The following is a 16,349-nucleotide window of genomic DNA, read 5'->3' as shown; positions in this document are numbered from 1 at the left end:
AAAGCAGCGAGGTGCACTCACCATTTTGCAGTTGTGTAGCTTTTATTTAGGATTAAAGTTCAATCCATGCGGGTAATGTGGACGCCAACACCCTCCACTTCTGTCTCCAGCTTGGGCGGTGTTTTGCTGCTCATTTCCATTGAAGTAAATGGAGCTTAATTGCAAACCACACCTGAACTGGAGACTAGAGTCGTGTTGTCTCTGGAAGAAAGTGGCCATGTTTTTGGTGCACTGGATAACTCCTTTAAGCAATTCTCTCCCTCCTCACTGCAGGAATAGACTTTCTATAGCGTCTCCTGCAGGGAGGGGACAGCCAGGGAGACAAGTTCTTAACTGAGCTCTTCTCCTTGCTTGTTTTGGATTCGCTAGAGATTCTATCTGTCTGTCTGTCTGTCTATCTATCTATCTATCTATCTATCTATCTATCTATCTATCTATCTATCTATCTATCTATCATGGCAGGGGCACTTTAATTTATCCACAGGGAACTGGGGTGCAAGTGTTAATCTTTCCTGCAGTGCCACCACTGGACATATTAAGTATTGCGCTATGTTGCACTGTAATCAATCAGATGCATGGACATGCTATAAGTTCTTCCAAGCAGGATTTCTCACAATTTTATTAGATGAAGATCCTAAATTCTCTTCTGTTAATGTTAAACCAAACAACCCTTTGTCGTGTGATCTAATAAGCAAATCTCCTGAAAACAAACATTTTTAAGCTTCTTTTTTATTTTGCTAGTTTTGATTATTTATCAGTAAATATATTTATTGGTACAATGACTCTTATTAGGAACAGTCTTTTCAGTGCATTTTATGTTATTATTATTTTTTGTTTTAGAATAACTTGTTCTAGTTACCATCAAGTGGTAACTAAACATAAATCAATGACAGTGACGTCAATGTAAGTCCTGTGCAATGTGTTACAGGATGTGAATATATGTACAGGTCCTTGTAGCGGTGGGTATTTTGTATATCTCAGAAGATATGGAGTGAAATATGGGAGGCAGTAAGATCATCTAAGAGCACCGCATGATATTAGCGATCATTCCCAGGATTCGAAAACTGGCAGTTACTTTTCAAAAAGGGTTAGGTTAGATTAGAACAAAGTATCTATGTTCCATCAAAAACAGTGCCACTCTTGTCCACAGGCTATGTCCAGTATTGCAGCCAAGCCTCATTTAAGTGAGTGCTGCAATACTAACACAACCCATGAACAAGAGTGACACTATTTTCTAATCTCATACCCCCTAACCCATAACCCCTCTAAACACTAAGACAGGGCTAGGTAACCTTGGCTCTCCAGCTATTACAAAACTACAACTCCCATTATGCCTGGACAGCCAAAGCGCTAAAGCTTTGGCTGTCCAGGCATGATGGGAGTTGTAGTTTTGCGACAGCCGGGGAGCCAAGGTTACCTAACCCTGCACTATATACACATATAAGTTTTTTCCCGACTTTGGTTACATTGATTTATATAATATAGACTTTATATCATGGAGTGACTCGAATAGTCTTACCCAGCATATTTTTTTACATATTCTTTTAAATGTCAAGGAGAAATTTATACATTCATCCCATCCCCACTCCCAGCATTGAGAAATGATGGCCGTCTGATCTTCATGGTAGTGAACTTTAGAGAGTACCAGAGCCCATGCCAGGTGGACCACACAATGCCATTGTCATATTGTCCTGTGTAATTGCCATTTTTATAATACAATCCATTTAAGTTTCCTGTATGACACCTGAAAAGATAAGATATGTATGATTATTTCACAAACATATGCGGTTAGTATGGCTATCTATTGGTAACACCATAACTAGAGGTGAAGCATAAAACAAGATATTTTTTACTTTTTTCCATGCCCATTTTTTAGCATTAATTTTAGAGGCACCCTAACCCCTTCCTTGTTGTGTCTGGCTCAAGGATCCTAGGCCTTGCATCCTCGGCAAATCGGTCATGCGTATGAGGAGGACGGGAGATAGAACTGTCAGCTGAATGATTGTTCGCCAACAGTTATTGAAGGTGTATGGCCACCTTGCAGCGATCTCAACCCAGGCAGCTCCATTATAAGTCTATGAGGTCACTGGATGGAGAGGAGTGACAGTACGGAAGTAACCACACTCCTCTCCCCGCTTGTTCTTATTGTCATGGGTCACTTTGAAAGTATGTCTGTGCTGGTACACTTTAAGGGTAGCTTCACACATACCGTATCACAGCAGATTTGACTAAATGAATGAACACATCATTAAATCCGCACTGCAAAATCTGCTGTAGATCCGCAGCAGGTTTGATGGTTCAGATTTGATGCGGTGTTCATTCATTTAGTCAAATCTGCTGCGGGTCCGCAGCAGAAAATCAGCTGTGATACGGTACATGTAAAGCTACCCTAAGGGGGAGATTTATCAAACTGGTGTAAAGTAGAATTGTCTTAGTTGCCCCTAGCAACCAATCAGATTCCACCTTTTAGTTTTCAAAGAATCTATGAGAAATGAAAAGTGGAATCTGATTGGTTGCTAGGGGCAACTAAGACAATTCTACTTTACACCATGTTTGAAAAATCTCCCCCTAAATGTTAACTCTTATACACAATAGAGGAGCAGCGCAGATACCGGCCCCCTTGAAAACCCAATGTACCCCTTATGATTTTACACTTCCTATAGTCTCTTAGGATATGGTCACACACTGCAGCAACCACATGAGTATGAAATCCTACCCACATGTGATTAACAGTGCCGGGACAATCTTGCCTAAACATTGTGGTATTACTGTCAAAATCGTACAACCATTGGCCACTGCAGCGGGCTCTGTTTCATTCACATGTGGCATCTGCAATGTGAGACCAACCCATAGAAAGGAAAGGGATTAAAGTCACAATTTGTGGTACTCTAGGGCAGTGGAAAAGTTATTTTTGCATACCAGGGGTCCAGTACAGAGAGGAGATAGAGAGAACTGTGCAGCTGTAACTGTATAGCCTCACAGGTGTCTGTATGACCAGGAGTACTCTGTCCCTCTGTCTGATCATTTAAGGGAGAGTCAGCAAATTCAATGAGGGGAGCCTATGGGCATAGGAGCCCAGTTACCAAGTCTATCTATCTCCTATCTATCTATCTATCTATCTATCTATCTATCTATCTATCTATCTATCTATCTATCTATCTATCTATCTATCTCTTTAATGGTAATAAAAACTAATCTGATAGGTGTTACATCTACCTGTTAAACCACCAGCCACATTTATTCTCCTTTGCACAGTTGCCCTTGATGTATCTGTCATTGTCATTGTCCGCTGTGCTGAAAGGCATCCCCTTGAGTGACGCGGACCACTGTTCTGCAAAGTTATTTCCTCCATCCAGAGCGTCTCCAGCATTGCCAGAGTAGAAGCCCAGCCACAGCTTGTACTTGTCCTGTAGAACAGCGCAGAGTACGTATGGAACAAACAGCATGAGTAAAAGGGTAATTGAGGCCCAACACTATGGCTAGCATTATAACATGGCATCCTATTATATTATGGCTAGCATTACATCATGGCATACTATTGCACTATGGCTAGCATTATATCATGGCATCCAATTACCCTATGGCTAGCATCATCACACAGCATCCTTTTACACTATGGCTAGCATTATGACATGGCATCCTATTATATTATGGCTAGCATTACATCATGGCATACTATTGCACTATGGCTAGCATCATTACACGGCATCCTTTTACACTATGGCTAGCATTACATCATGGCATCCTTTTACACTATGGCTAGCATTATAACATGGTATCCTATTACACTATGGCTAGCATTATAACATGGTATCCTATTACACTATGGCTAGCATTATAACATGGTATCCTATTATACTATGGCTAGCATTATGATATGGCTTCCCATTAAATTATGGCTAGCATTTTAACATGGTGTCCTATTACACGATTGCTAGCATTATAACATGGCGTCCTATTACACGATAGCTAGCATTATAACTTGGCGTCCTATTACACTATAGCTCGCATTATAACATGGCGTCCTATTACACTATAGCTAGCATTATAACATGGCGTCCTATTACACGATAGCTAGCATTATAACTTTGCGTCCTATTACACTATAGCTCGCATTATAACATGGCGTCCTATTACACGATAGCTGGCATTATAACATTGCGTCCTATTACACGATAGCTAGCATTATAACTTGGCGTCCTATTACACTATAGCTCGCATTATAACATGGCGTCCTATTACACTATAGCTAGCATTATAACATGGCGTCCTATTACACTATAGCTAGCATTATAACATGGCGTCCTATTACACTATAGCTCGCATTATAACATGGCGTCCTATTACACTATAGCTAGCATTATAACATGGCGTCCTATTACACGATAGCTAGCATTATAACATGGTGTCCTATTACACGATTGCTAGCATTATAACATGGCGTCCTATTACACGATAGCTAGCATTATAACTTGGCGTCCTATTACACTATAGCTCGCATTATAACATGGCGTCCTATTACACTATAGCTAGCATTATAACATGGCGTCCTATTACACTATTGCTAGCATTATAACATGGCGTCCTATTACACTATAGCTCGCATTATAACATGGCGTCCTATTACACTATAGCTAGCATTATAACATGGCGTCCTATTACACGATAGCTAGCATTATAACATGGTGTCCTATTACACGATTGCTAGCATTATAACATGGCGTCCTATTACACGATAGCTAGCATTATAACTTGGCGTCCTATTACACTATAGCTCGCATTATAACATGGTGTCCTATTACACTATAGCTCGCATTATAACATGGCGTCCTATTACACTATAGCTAGCATTTTAACATGGTGTCCTATTACACTATAGCTCGCATTATAACATGACGTTCTATTACCACCTGAATATTGCTAATCTATATGATTATGATGGAAAAGTAGTCTGAAATTTAGAGCACACAGCCTGTGTCTAAAAAATCCTGTCTAACCCAAGTAAATGACTAAATTACCTTAATTCAGGTCGTATTACTGCAGAATAGTATCTGCACAATGTTGCCCAAGCACATTTTTGTAATCACTTACTATTAGATATACCAACAGTGTCAGACTGGGGTGCCTTGGGCTCCTCTCCATCTATACAGATTATGCCACATCTACATGTAATAACATATTATTATCATTATCCACTGGACAGATTAGAAATAAAAATCTTCATTCCCCAAATTACAGTAATATAAGTTTGGAGCATGACTAGACTTTTCTAACTTTTCCATATCAACTATTGGTTTGCTTACCCAGTTTTGGCACACTGTCACCTGTAAGTCATGCTTCTTCCCGCTCTCCCTCTGATATATACCCTTAGTTGAGCGAGATGTTGCTCCCAAACTGGAAAATGTATGGCCCATCTAACCACAAGATCACGGCACAAGAACATTTTTAAACCCCCGGTCTCTTCTTACCTCTTCGTTGGTAATTCTGAAGGTGTCATAGATTGCATATCTTGTATTGCCATTCCAATCCATGAGATCTATCTTTAGAGACATCTCTCCTGCACATTGATAGACATAGCGGATAGTCAGACACTCACTAATCATCAGCCACATAGTCCAGTGGCTAAAGGATTATCTTCACAATAATGTCAGTTGTTGGTAGATGAAATACCTATAGTATACCAGACCAGGCTCTCATATAGGTATTTATAACTATATTTCTTTTTACATTGTGTGAGGATCAAAAAACATTCAGCATGGATAATATACAATAATAGAGGGGGACACTTACGGCTGTTCAGGAGGTGATAAATGTGATCATTGCCCAACCAGTGTTCATCATTTGTCTTCTTAAAGAGGCCAAAGCCTTCCTTATACTCCTTCCAATTCCTATATGTCAGTAGGAGACATAGATCACATAATTTAGTAAGTATGGCTTCTATAAGTGAACCACATAGTGACCATTTTTTGATACATTTATACATTATTATTTACAGTCACAGCTATTGATGGTATGTGCATGTACAGTTGAAAGTAGTGCCCACTCACCTGGGTATCCAAGGCAGGTGTCCTGGATTTTCTGGTCAACAAGTGAATGCCAAAAGGAAAAATACAGTGGGCAGATTGGTTAGATATGGGACCCCCAGATGGGCACTCAAACAGCCTACATTATGAACAGTCATTGCTGGCAGGTCAAGTGTCAGGGTCATTTGGTCCCTGACCGGGCCTCCTTGTCCGCCAAGCATCATAGCAATATGTGGCCTGCTCCTATAGTAGGCATGCTATGTAGATACATTATACATACATATAGGCTGTAGTCCAACATTTGTGATTTTGCCACAAATTTTAATTTACACAATTGGAACCCAAATTGTTGGTGTAGCCAGGGTTGTTAGATGCCCTGTGAGCATCCAAAATCATGTTTTGCCAGATTCTACACATAAAGCACAATCTAACGTGATCACATAAAATACAAAGCCGTCATAAATGCAGCATTTACCATAGAAATGACTTTTCACCTGTTAAAACTAACTTTCCCATTGCTGCGACGCTGGATTACCGTCCATCCTCCGCCATCAGACATGTCACAGTACACCGTGAATGGCTCGGTCTGGGGGGATGGCTGTACACGATAGTAGCCGCTTTGCTTCTTACCGCTTTCAAAGACTGCTGAGCAATCTGTAGAAATGTTAACCATATGGTCAGTAATACCATAATGCCTTGTCATATGATGCAAGCAAGGACAAAAAGACATTACATTAATATAGTACAGTTTTTCATTAGACTGAGCCACAATAGGAGAACAAAAATTTGCAAGAAAGTACCATTTGTCCAAACATTGGAATCCAACGTTGATCCCTAGATGATCAATGGAGGTCTGACAAATCAGGCAAATTAACTAATCGCTACAAAGCTAAATCAATGCCCGATTTGCAGCGGATCGGAATTCGTCAGATTCGCTTTGCTCATCTCTAATATTGATCTATACACAAAGTTGTATATTGCTCCAAATGAATGCAAATGCACCTCTGGGTCTGAGCATGTACAATTGGACAATATATAGCTATATACACACCTTCATCATGAACAATGAGATTCCCACTAGTGGGAGGAATTTGGACATTTTTGAAACTTTTAGCCAAGTTGCTTTGGTAATATTTGCTCTTGACGTTGTGATAGTTGTTCTCCCTGAGATCCTTCAGCTGCAGTCTTCCCAGCTCCAGCAGGTTTTCCAAGACTTGGATCCGGTGGAGAAGTTTTGCATTGTCCATACGGCAGATATCTAAGTCCTAAGTCCAAAGAAAGAGAAGTGATAAAACAGTAAAATATGTATTAAAAACATGTCAGTTCTCCTACCATGCCTGTCCTAAGGTTCTGTGTTGCTTTCTTCTGGTATTCCTCTTAGAATGTATGAAATGCAGAATACAGTAGGTTGAATGTCAGTAGGTTATTGACCTCTGGAGGGTGGTGCGGCGGCCCAGAGGAATCGCTGCAGGGGGCAGAGCTGGTGAGATGGCTAGACACAGCTTCACAATATGTTATGACTGACAGCGAGGGACTGAGAAAAAATGTTTTAGCAATAAAGTCACAGTCGCTTGTAGACTAACAGATAAAGTGATGTCTGGAGTGAATACTGGAGAAAAAGAGGTAGTATATGTGAAGTCCCTGAATCAGTCTATACTCCCATGTAGACCGATTTATGTAAATGCATAAGCAACTGCCCCTAATATTTCCCTCAACTCTAAACTTCTACCAGAGGTAATAAACCTTATCGCTCCAGCAACAGCCCTAGACTAGAAGTGACAAGCAAGCACTTTATGACCCAGAAAAACAAAACAAAGCAAAACAGTCAAACTTGCAACCAGACAAACTAAGAGTGCAGCAAGTTTCAAATATAAATCTCAGAATAACACAGACAGGACTGAGGGATCACCCAAGGAACTAGAAACAAACTTTTCCAAACTTTTGGAAAGACTAACATGGCATATGCTGCAATCTGTAGAGAGGGCACAGACCATGAATGAGGCTTATTAATAAAACTCCACCCCAAATGATCCATATTCAAGGAATTACTTTTACCTGATCTATTCCTCTGGATCAGGTTATAACATATTTGCATACAATCTGCCTCAAACAGATAAATTTTCCTACAATTTTAAGGTAAAGGGGCTGCTTGGTTACATATATAGTTACATAGTTACATAGTTAATACGGTTGAAAAAAGACACATGTCCATCAAGTTCAACCAAGGAGGGGTTACAATCTGCTCCATATGGACAAATTAGAAAACCAAACTACAAAATAAGTGATCTGTTTGTATAGCTCAGTATTTTCAGGGCCACATATGGTCCACAATTTCAGGCAGTGTAGGACCCATTCATTTCTATATCCCCATGCACACACATAATTGTGGATCTGTTGCCTGGCAAACCCTGGCCAGGCTCCTCCCAGTGGACACCTTGTACAGCACTTTTTTTGTAGATCCGTAAATATGGGTGACATACAGATGTCATGTTGATGCAATTCGGAAATTTTGCAACTCCAGATTTCTGGTTTTGTAGTGTGCAAGCACATTAAAGGAGAAGTCCGGCCATCTGGAAAAATGGGCAGCCGGCAGGGAGGAATGTAATACTGAGTTCTAACTTACCTCTCCCCGTGCCCGCGAGGAGCGACGCGACCGGCTTCGGGACCCCCCACCGGAAGGCATTCCCCCCCCCAGTTGTGATGATGTCACGACTCGTGGGAAATTGCCTATCTCGGCTGATGGACAGCCTGCTCAGCCAGTCAGTGACTGGAGTACCCAATGACTGCCTGGCTGAGCAGCCAGTGTATCAGCGGGTTGTGACGTGTGCAGCAAACGGAGATCCCGGGGCCTGGAGGTGGTCCCAGAGCGGTAAGGGGAGTTAATACTCTTTGTTACTTTACTCCGTGCCCCTGCCATTTAAAAAAAAAAAAAAAAAGCCGGACTTCACCTTTAAGGACTTATTTATGACTGTCCATATTGTGAATACTCACAAGAATCACACAAAAAGTCTAACACACACCAATGTCTCAGAGACAGTGGCAAATCTGTGATTTTTGTATGTAATAAAGTGTTGCAAAATTGTTGCTTTCCTTTAATTTCCTCTTTTTTTAAATGACTGTATCAGTGAAGATCAAATATTAATACGTCAACATGTAAAAAGATTTTTTTAAAATCAGATGCGTCTAAACCTATATTTGCAGTTAGGCATGTGAAATTAGAGCCCAGTCCACTAGATGTCACTTTGTCTCCAGACTTTATTTGTTGCTGTAGCTGATTTCTTGCCTAAGCATTTCATGCACAGCGTTAGGCTGTGTTCAGACGTGGCAGGATTTGTGGCAATTTATAGTACAATATATGTGGATGGGAGTTTTAAAATCTGATTCACACATCATGGGAAAAATCTTTATAATGTGTAATTTCCTGGTGGAAAAAGATGACATTAGCATTGTCAATCCCAGCCTTGTGTTTTTAGGTTTTTGTTGCCCCATATTCCTCACAGTGTAAACACTATATTAGCTGTGCAGAGTGCGGCTGTGACAGACTCCCTTATGACAACTCTCTGTAATATCCTCGGATATGCTGCAGTTTCAGAGAAAGCATAGCTGAAAGGGAATCTGGCATCATTTGTTTGAGTCTGAAACCACAGGTTTTTGGGGTTGTCCCCTGTGTCTTCTCTCCACCCCCCTGACCTCGATTGATAAATCTCTTTCTCTGCCTGGGTATAGGGAAGATTCTATCAATCAATCAGGACAAAGTTTTAGGGGACCACCCCAATGACTTGTGGTTATCCAGGCACACAGCGCTGGTCTATTCCGGAGTACTGGAGGCGGGCAAGTGGGGCCTCAATGTGACAAAACCCCCTCCCCTCTGGGACACGGCTCTATTAGAATGAATGGAGCTGCATTACAGAAAGAAGGGGAGATCGTCACACTGGGGTGCTCGGGAATAGATCGGTGTTGTGCGCAGGAACCGTCGGCAGTTTAAAAAAAAAGCTGCGACACCAACATCCCTGCTCTGGCACCGATCCATTCATGTAAAAAAATAAAGCGGTGTACCTAGTGGAACATTCGCTTTGAGGCAGCATGAAAGTGGTAATAGGTTCCCTTTAAAACTTTATGGGAATCAGGCTTCGAGTCATCTCAGTGGCACCAGGAGACATTGCTACTATATGGGGGACATAGGGAAAATTATTACTACAGGTAGTAACAGGACTATTATTACTATGGGGGCACAGGGGGTATTATAAAATGGAAAAGAGAAAGGGAACAACTTAAAGAGGTACTCCGGGCTGGGGTTATTTTTATTGTATGGCCGGGGAAGGGGTGGAAATAGAGGCCGCCGGTCACTTACCTCCCCGGTTCCAGCGCCGGGTCCTGGATCGTGCCACCCCGTTATCCCGTCCCGCTTCCTGGTCTGAGCCGCAGCTCAGACCAGGAAGCGACAGCCAGGCGGGAGAACGGAGTGCGGCGCGATCCGGGACACAACGCTATTTCCAACCCTTCCCCGGCAATACAATAAAAATAATCCCAGCCCGGAGTACCCCTTTAAATCAAAGAAGATGAGTCTTGGAAAGTAACTGTAATCAATTATACAGGCTGCAGCGCTCCTATGTAACACTGGTATATGCTGTTCTATGGACACTGTGTGTAAGTTGTTTTATAGTCATGTTGGTCTCTGAAATTTTTTAAATAAATCAGGGATTTCTGAAGTCCTCCAGTTTGGCGGAACAAGCAACCATTGTGTACTCCACCATGGCTTCTGTTTTTCACTTCTCTACATATGTGTCTACATAGGAATCACTGTGGCATATTCCAAGGTCAATTGACATCTGGATTTTGCTGGATTAATTCCTTTCTTCTTGGCAAACACGGTCATAGTTGAACAGGCCAATAAAACGTGACAGGGCCCCGCCATGATGTCAGTGTTGTTTGCAGAGGCTTGTCTTATTATGGCGTGCTGCATTACAAACATCCATGGTCATAGTATTGACATATGTCTGTCGGGACAGGGAGCATATGGCTCTTTATCTTCAGTGCTTGTACTATAGTTTACCAAAGGATCAAATAGATAGAAAATCAAAGAATGAATGAAAATTCCCCTTACCTTGAGCCTTGGTGAACATAGACCATAGTGTGGGAGGAGGAGAACAAAAACTAGCCACATTGTCGGCATATTCTATTAAGAGACAGCTGGAGGTTCTGTGTGGTCCCTGGTAAAGGACAATGTAAGAGTGATAAGAAGGTGATAAGAAGTTCATGTACAATAGGGATTTAGGTAAATAGTTGATTCTGATTAAGTATCATAAAAAGCTCATATCAGTATCCAATCTAATAAAGTGGTCATATTGCTAGCATTAGCCATCAGGTTATGACGTCTGGGACCCCCACTGCTCCTAAGAATGAAGAGGACACAGCAATGATTCAACAGTAAAAACAAAATACAATTATTATGGGGGCATACTATGGTAATCTATTTCCAATGGTAATAAATTTTCTGCTGATTATTTCTATATCTAGACTGGAAAATATATGTCAAAGGCAGAGATGGTCTCCGAATAACTTCTAATTTAATCAGCAGACAGATACTCTATATATTATGGTGCTATACCGATCACTAAAATAGTCCCGCTTTGTAACATCCTATCTGTATATACTTGTGCCACTGTATCTTGCTGTATCAGTGATCATAGTGCTGCATAGTGTGATGTAATGCCTGGCTATAAACTGTAATGCTGGATCCTGTTGCAGGAGACAAGTTTTGCTGCCATGATATAGATACATGTAATGGCGTCAATTCATAAACCCTACTGTGCCTGCAGTTTTACATAATCCCATAGTGGGCTAATGATCATGTCTATGGCCACCAGTGTATATAAAACTAATACAAATTCAAATAAATCCTGGAAAAAGTACATTGAAATCTGGTAAATTCTTACCATAGGATAAACAGTTTCAAACTTGTAAGCCTACAGGGACTATCACACCCTGTAAAAGGAGAAATGTGTGGACTGGGTCCCATATATTACACATCTGTAATAGGAGAATAACTGGGACACAACAGTTACGGACTAAAACAGGGACTACAGATAAACATGACCACACTGTATACAGATAAAACTTAAGGGGCCACTTACCTTGTGTATTCTAAGATCCTGCAGCGTAAGAACCTAGAAAATGGATAAAATCCATAAAAACAGCAACGCTTGCAACACATCAGTGCTAATAGCAGCCAGATTGCATCAGTATGCGCTCACATGGTTTCTATTACAGGGAATCTGGAGCCAGAGGACTGAACCGTAGAAACAATCTTCCAAGGAATTTTATATACTGAATGACTACATTTCCTGATATCATTTATCACATACTCGTGAATGAGAGTATTATTGCTGCCATGACAGGAAATGACAGGATACAAGGTGGTGAGGGTATCTAGTTATATAGAACATCTGTATGATCTCGGACAATGGTGTAACATACTCCAACATGACCCCTTATCTTCACGAATAACCGTGCAATTCTGATAACGAAATGAGGGGTTTCAGTGACAAAAAACTGAGCGCTACCTTATTGCCTTATGCTCTATTGGAGGAAAGAAATTGAAAATATAGCTCCCCCCCCCCCCCCCCCCCCACACAAAAACTTTAAAGTGTGTGAAACCATCTCAGCATTTACCTTGGATAAGTTTTGCATAGAGCATCTGTGGTGTCCAACCACAGGTGTTACAGTTAGATGCACTACTCGCAAAAGTCTGTACTTATTGTACTATTGTGGTGATGAAAGCAGTACTAAGTTTTGCCACTAGATGTCACTGTATTATGTATGTGTATTTGGAAGCCGCATAGCTGAAGGATGTAAAGGGTTATTGTTTCTTCATGTGTCACCTGAATCTGTAGACCAGTAGGAGTCTTGTTTTCTTCTGTCCTATCCACCTCTCTCCTTATTTCTTGTGTTGCACTCTTCACCCACTCACAGCGCACCTTACATGCTGGGAGGAAGTAAGTCACGCGGGAGACAGGAAGAGTAGCTCAGCCTTAGTCAGAACCCCGCATGGTAAGGACGCAAGACAGTACACCTCTAACAACTTTCCTATAAGTAACGCTACACAGCACTATGCACTGTTAAACCCCTCTTAGGAGAGAACAAGCCAGAGACAACCCCAAACCATGCAGAGGATAAGGAGACGTAACAGAGCAGGACAGTATCCACGAAAGCCAAAGAGCTAGGAACTGATCTACATAGAGCAAAGTTGCAGTAAGGTGGTGTGAAGACTAATTTAAAGTCAATACACGGGCACAGGTGTTCTTCTTCTTCTAAGTATTCTACCACCTCCTCCAACATCCCGGCAGAGCACAGTACTACATGGGTTGAGACTCTCACAGCATCCTCCTCTCTGCCACTCTGCTTCTTTGTATCACTCAGCACACTACTCAGTCAACACGTCTATATCCTACACTTCACTCCTACTAGAGATCAGATTGCTGTATTGTCAAGTATTTATTCGGAACTATTGTCAAGTGTGTGATCCAGTGCTTTATCCAGAGAAACCTCATACCATTGACTCTGTATTACCGGCTGCACATTTGCAATTTAGTAAACCAGCCTTATTTACGTGAAAGTGACTCTGTGATTTTTCCACTAAACACCGACACAGCACACAATGCAACCTTGGGACACTTCCCCTTTCTGTGCGTGGCGGTTCCTATAATCTCGGAGGGTCACTACATCGCTCTGGTCATCCGTGAACACTCTAATCCAAGGGACCCAGTAGCATCAGCAGGACACCGGCAGGACACCGACCACAGGGGAAAAGGGTACAACCGGCCTTATAAAATAAAAGCAGGCGTGCAATCACACCTTTGTGCCTCCACTCCGCCACTGGTGTCACAAGTTAACATTCCGAGGTCTGTCTGTATCTCGACCAACCACCTCTGGAGTGGTGTCACACTACAACACCTAGCAAGTGACCAGCCGCTCCTCCGATATAACACCACACCGGGGGCTCACCACACATCCATTGTCATTCAATACCCATTTGCATAAAGTGTCTCCATACAGTACTATAATACTGTAAGTGATGTAAGTAGCACCTACATGAATAGCGTCATATAGCATCCAAACAATTTGTTCATACAGTGTCCAGATACATTAAACTAATCATGAATTGTTCAGGTTTAGCAAACTGTGTAAAGTAGACACTGTGTTTTCATGGCAAGACACTGGAGGACATCTGTTCATCTAAATGATTGGATGACACCTATTCCCCTAAATGATTGGCTGACATCTATTCCTCTAAATGATTAACTGACATCTATTCCTCTAAATGATTGGCTGACATCTATTCCTCTAAATGATTGGCTGACATCTATTCCTCTAAATGATTAACTGACATCTATTCCTCTAAATGATTGGCTGACATCTATTCCTCTAAATCCCCCCCTATTCATGCATGCTCAGTTCAGCCAAGAGTGCATGTTTTTTAGTGCAAATAAGCCAGACTCCTCTCCCAGCGGCTTTGTATCTCAAATTGAACACACCCAAAATTTAAAGGGTTTTTTTCCAATCACAAAGTTATCCCCAATCGCAGAGGATAGGAAGTAACTATTTGTGGGCAGTCCTTCAATCTCAAGAACACAGACCCGAGGTAGAATGGAATGGAGGGTCACGCATGTGCACTGCTGTTCCATTCATTCTCTAGGACTCACTTGCTACTTGGTCCCTGCAAAGGGTCCCAGCAGTCAGACCCCGTGCAATCAGGTAGTTGTTCCCTACCCTGTGGATAGAGGATAACTCTGCAGATTACAAAAATCCCTTTAATGAACCCAACAATAGATATCAAGGAGAATGGAGAGACCACTCTATATTCCCAGACCCCCATATGCATTGGACATTTGACAGATCTGTTAGGTTTTTGCCAAATTTCATGATTCACTTTAATGCTGCCTGAACTTCTCATCATCTGGGTTGTCCCCAGTGGCTTCTGTCCTCCCTTCCAGCCTTCAGTACTGTTGTCAATTCATTGCAATTCCCAAAGCATTACTGTCCTTTCAAAAACTTTTGACATGTTTAAAGTTTTCATCAGTGGGATCCTGGGTGTTCAGACCAATTGACCGAGAGAAGCGAGCAACTAAGCCCTTGTCTCTTCAGCTCACTGCCGAGGAACAGTAAGTCTATAGAGTCTGTCTCAACTGGTGTCAGAAAGTTGTACAGATTTGTAAATTACTTCTATTTACATTTCTCAAGCCTCCCAGTCCTTATCAGCTTCTGTATGCTCTGCAGAAAGTGGTGTATTCGTTCCAGTGTGACACAGTGCTCTCTGCTGCCACCTCTGTGTCAGGAACCGTCAAATTCCCATAGAAAGCCTCTGCTGCTCTGGACAGTTCCTGACATGGACAGAGTTGGCAGCAGAGAGCACTGTGTCAGACTGGAAAGAATACACCACTTCATGCAGGACATACAGCAGCTGATAAGTACTGGAAGACTTGAGATTTTTTTAAACAGAAGTGTTTTACAAATCTATACAGTGTTCTGAAACCAGCTGATTTAAAAACATTTTTTTTTTCCTCTGGAATCCCCCTTAAGGCTATGTTCACACTACAGAACAGACCGGCCGTTCCGTGACCCCGGCCGGGTCACGGAACGGCCAGTCTGTGCCCGGATCATCGCGGCCGGTACTTAAGTACCTGCCGGATGATCCGTCCGGCTGCGGAGCTCTGATGCGGGCGCATCAGCGTGCGCCCGCATCAGAGCTTCCCATAGCACACAGTGAAGCAAGCGGCCGGAGCCGCTCGCTACACTGTGTGAACTGATAGGGCTGCACTGTGTGAACTGATAGGGCTTCCCGCAGCAGAAAACTGACCTGTCAGTTTTTTACGGCGCTGCATGGGATCCCGGCCGGAGTGTATAAGATGTGTGTACGCTCCTGCCGGGATCCCTTTGCACATAAGGCTTTGTTTCTGCAGCGAGAACTACGGCCGCAGTTTTATGTAGTGTGAACATAGCCTTAGGGTGCGTTCACACATACAGGATCTGCAGCAGATTTGAATCTGCAGAAGATCTGCAGCAGATTTCATGGTCCAGATTGGATTTGCCTTGAATCTGCAACATCAAATCTGCTGCAGATCCTTTACGTGTTAACGCACCCTTATGTAGTGTTTAAAGGGGAACATCCTGACAGGAGTCTAATAGTCGCATGACATAAATTCCTCAGACTGCCAGGGCTTGGAATATGGAATATTACTGCACTATAAAATGCGGGTCAAAGGTCACATTAAAAATGATAATAATCTCAGTAGCTACTATGTAGCAGCTAAAAAGTCAGGGACAAGA

The 16,349-nt window shown here is 42.1% G+C and overlaps 1 protein-coding gene across 3 annotated transcripts; it reads right to left on the bottom strand.

The window, feature by feature from the left end:
- Window positions 1-1,401: 1,401 nt before the first annotated feature.
- Window positions 1,402-12,320, bottom strand: LOC138793503 (fibrinogen-like protein 1). Of its 3 annotated transcripts, none has more exons than XM_069972105.1 (8): window positions 12,158-12,320; window positions 11,128-11,233; window positions 7,075-7,288; window positions 6,518-6,677; window positions 5,791-5,888; window positions 5,469-5,557; window positions 3,217-3,407; window positions 1,402-1,744 (listed from the first exon to the last, which is right to left on the bottom strand). In XM_069972105.1, the coding sequence occupies exons 2-8, from the start codon at window positions 11,194-11,196 to the stop codon at window positions 1,564-1,566; spliced, it is 1,002 nt and encodes a 333-aa protein (XP_069828206.1). In that variant the 5' UTR covers window positions 11,197-11,233; window positions 12,158-12,320; the 3' UTR covers window positions 1,402-1,563. The 3 variants fall into 3 exon arrangements, with proteins under 3 accessions (XP_069828206.1, XP_069828207.1, XP_069828208.1); XM_069972106.1 differs by lacking the exon at window positions 12,158-12,320 and adding an exon at window positions 11,960-11,983; XM_069972107.1 differs by lacking the exon at window positions 11,128-11,233.
- Window positions 12,321-16,349: the final 4,029 nt, after the last annotated feature.

Source organism: Dendropsophus ebraccatus, chromosome 5 (assembly GCF_027789765.1).
Source record: "Dendropsophus ebraccatus isolate aDenEbr1 chromosome 5, aDenEbr1.pat, whole genome shotgun sequence".
Classification (NCBI taxonomy): Eukaryota; Metazoa; Chordata; class Amphibia; order Anura; family Hylidae; genus Dendropsophus; species Dendropsophus ebraccatus.
Note: the sequence above shows the minus strand (reverse complement) of the source record. Positions and strands in the feature narration are given on the sequence as shown.

Coding starts and splice junctions, on each gene's coding strand:
- LOC138793503 (XM_069972105.1), bottom strand. CDS start 11,196: ATGCCGACAATGTGGCTAGTTTTTGTTCTCCTCCTCCCACACTATGGT. Junction 5,889..6,517: donor GGGAAAGTTAGTTTTAACAG/GTGAAAAGTCAT, acceptor ACTGACATATAG/GAATTGGAAGGAGTATAAGG. Junction 1,745..3,216: donor TGTGGCTGGTGGTTTAACAG/GTAGATGTAACA, acceptor TTATCTTTTCAG/GTGTCATACAGGAAACTTAA.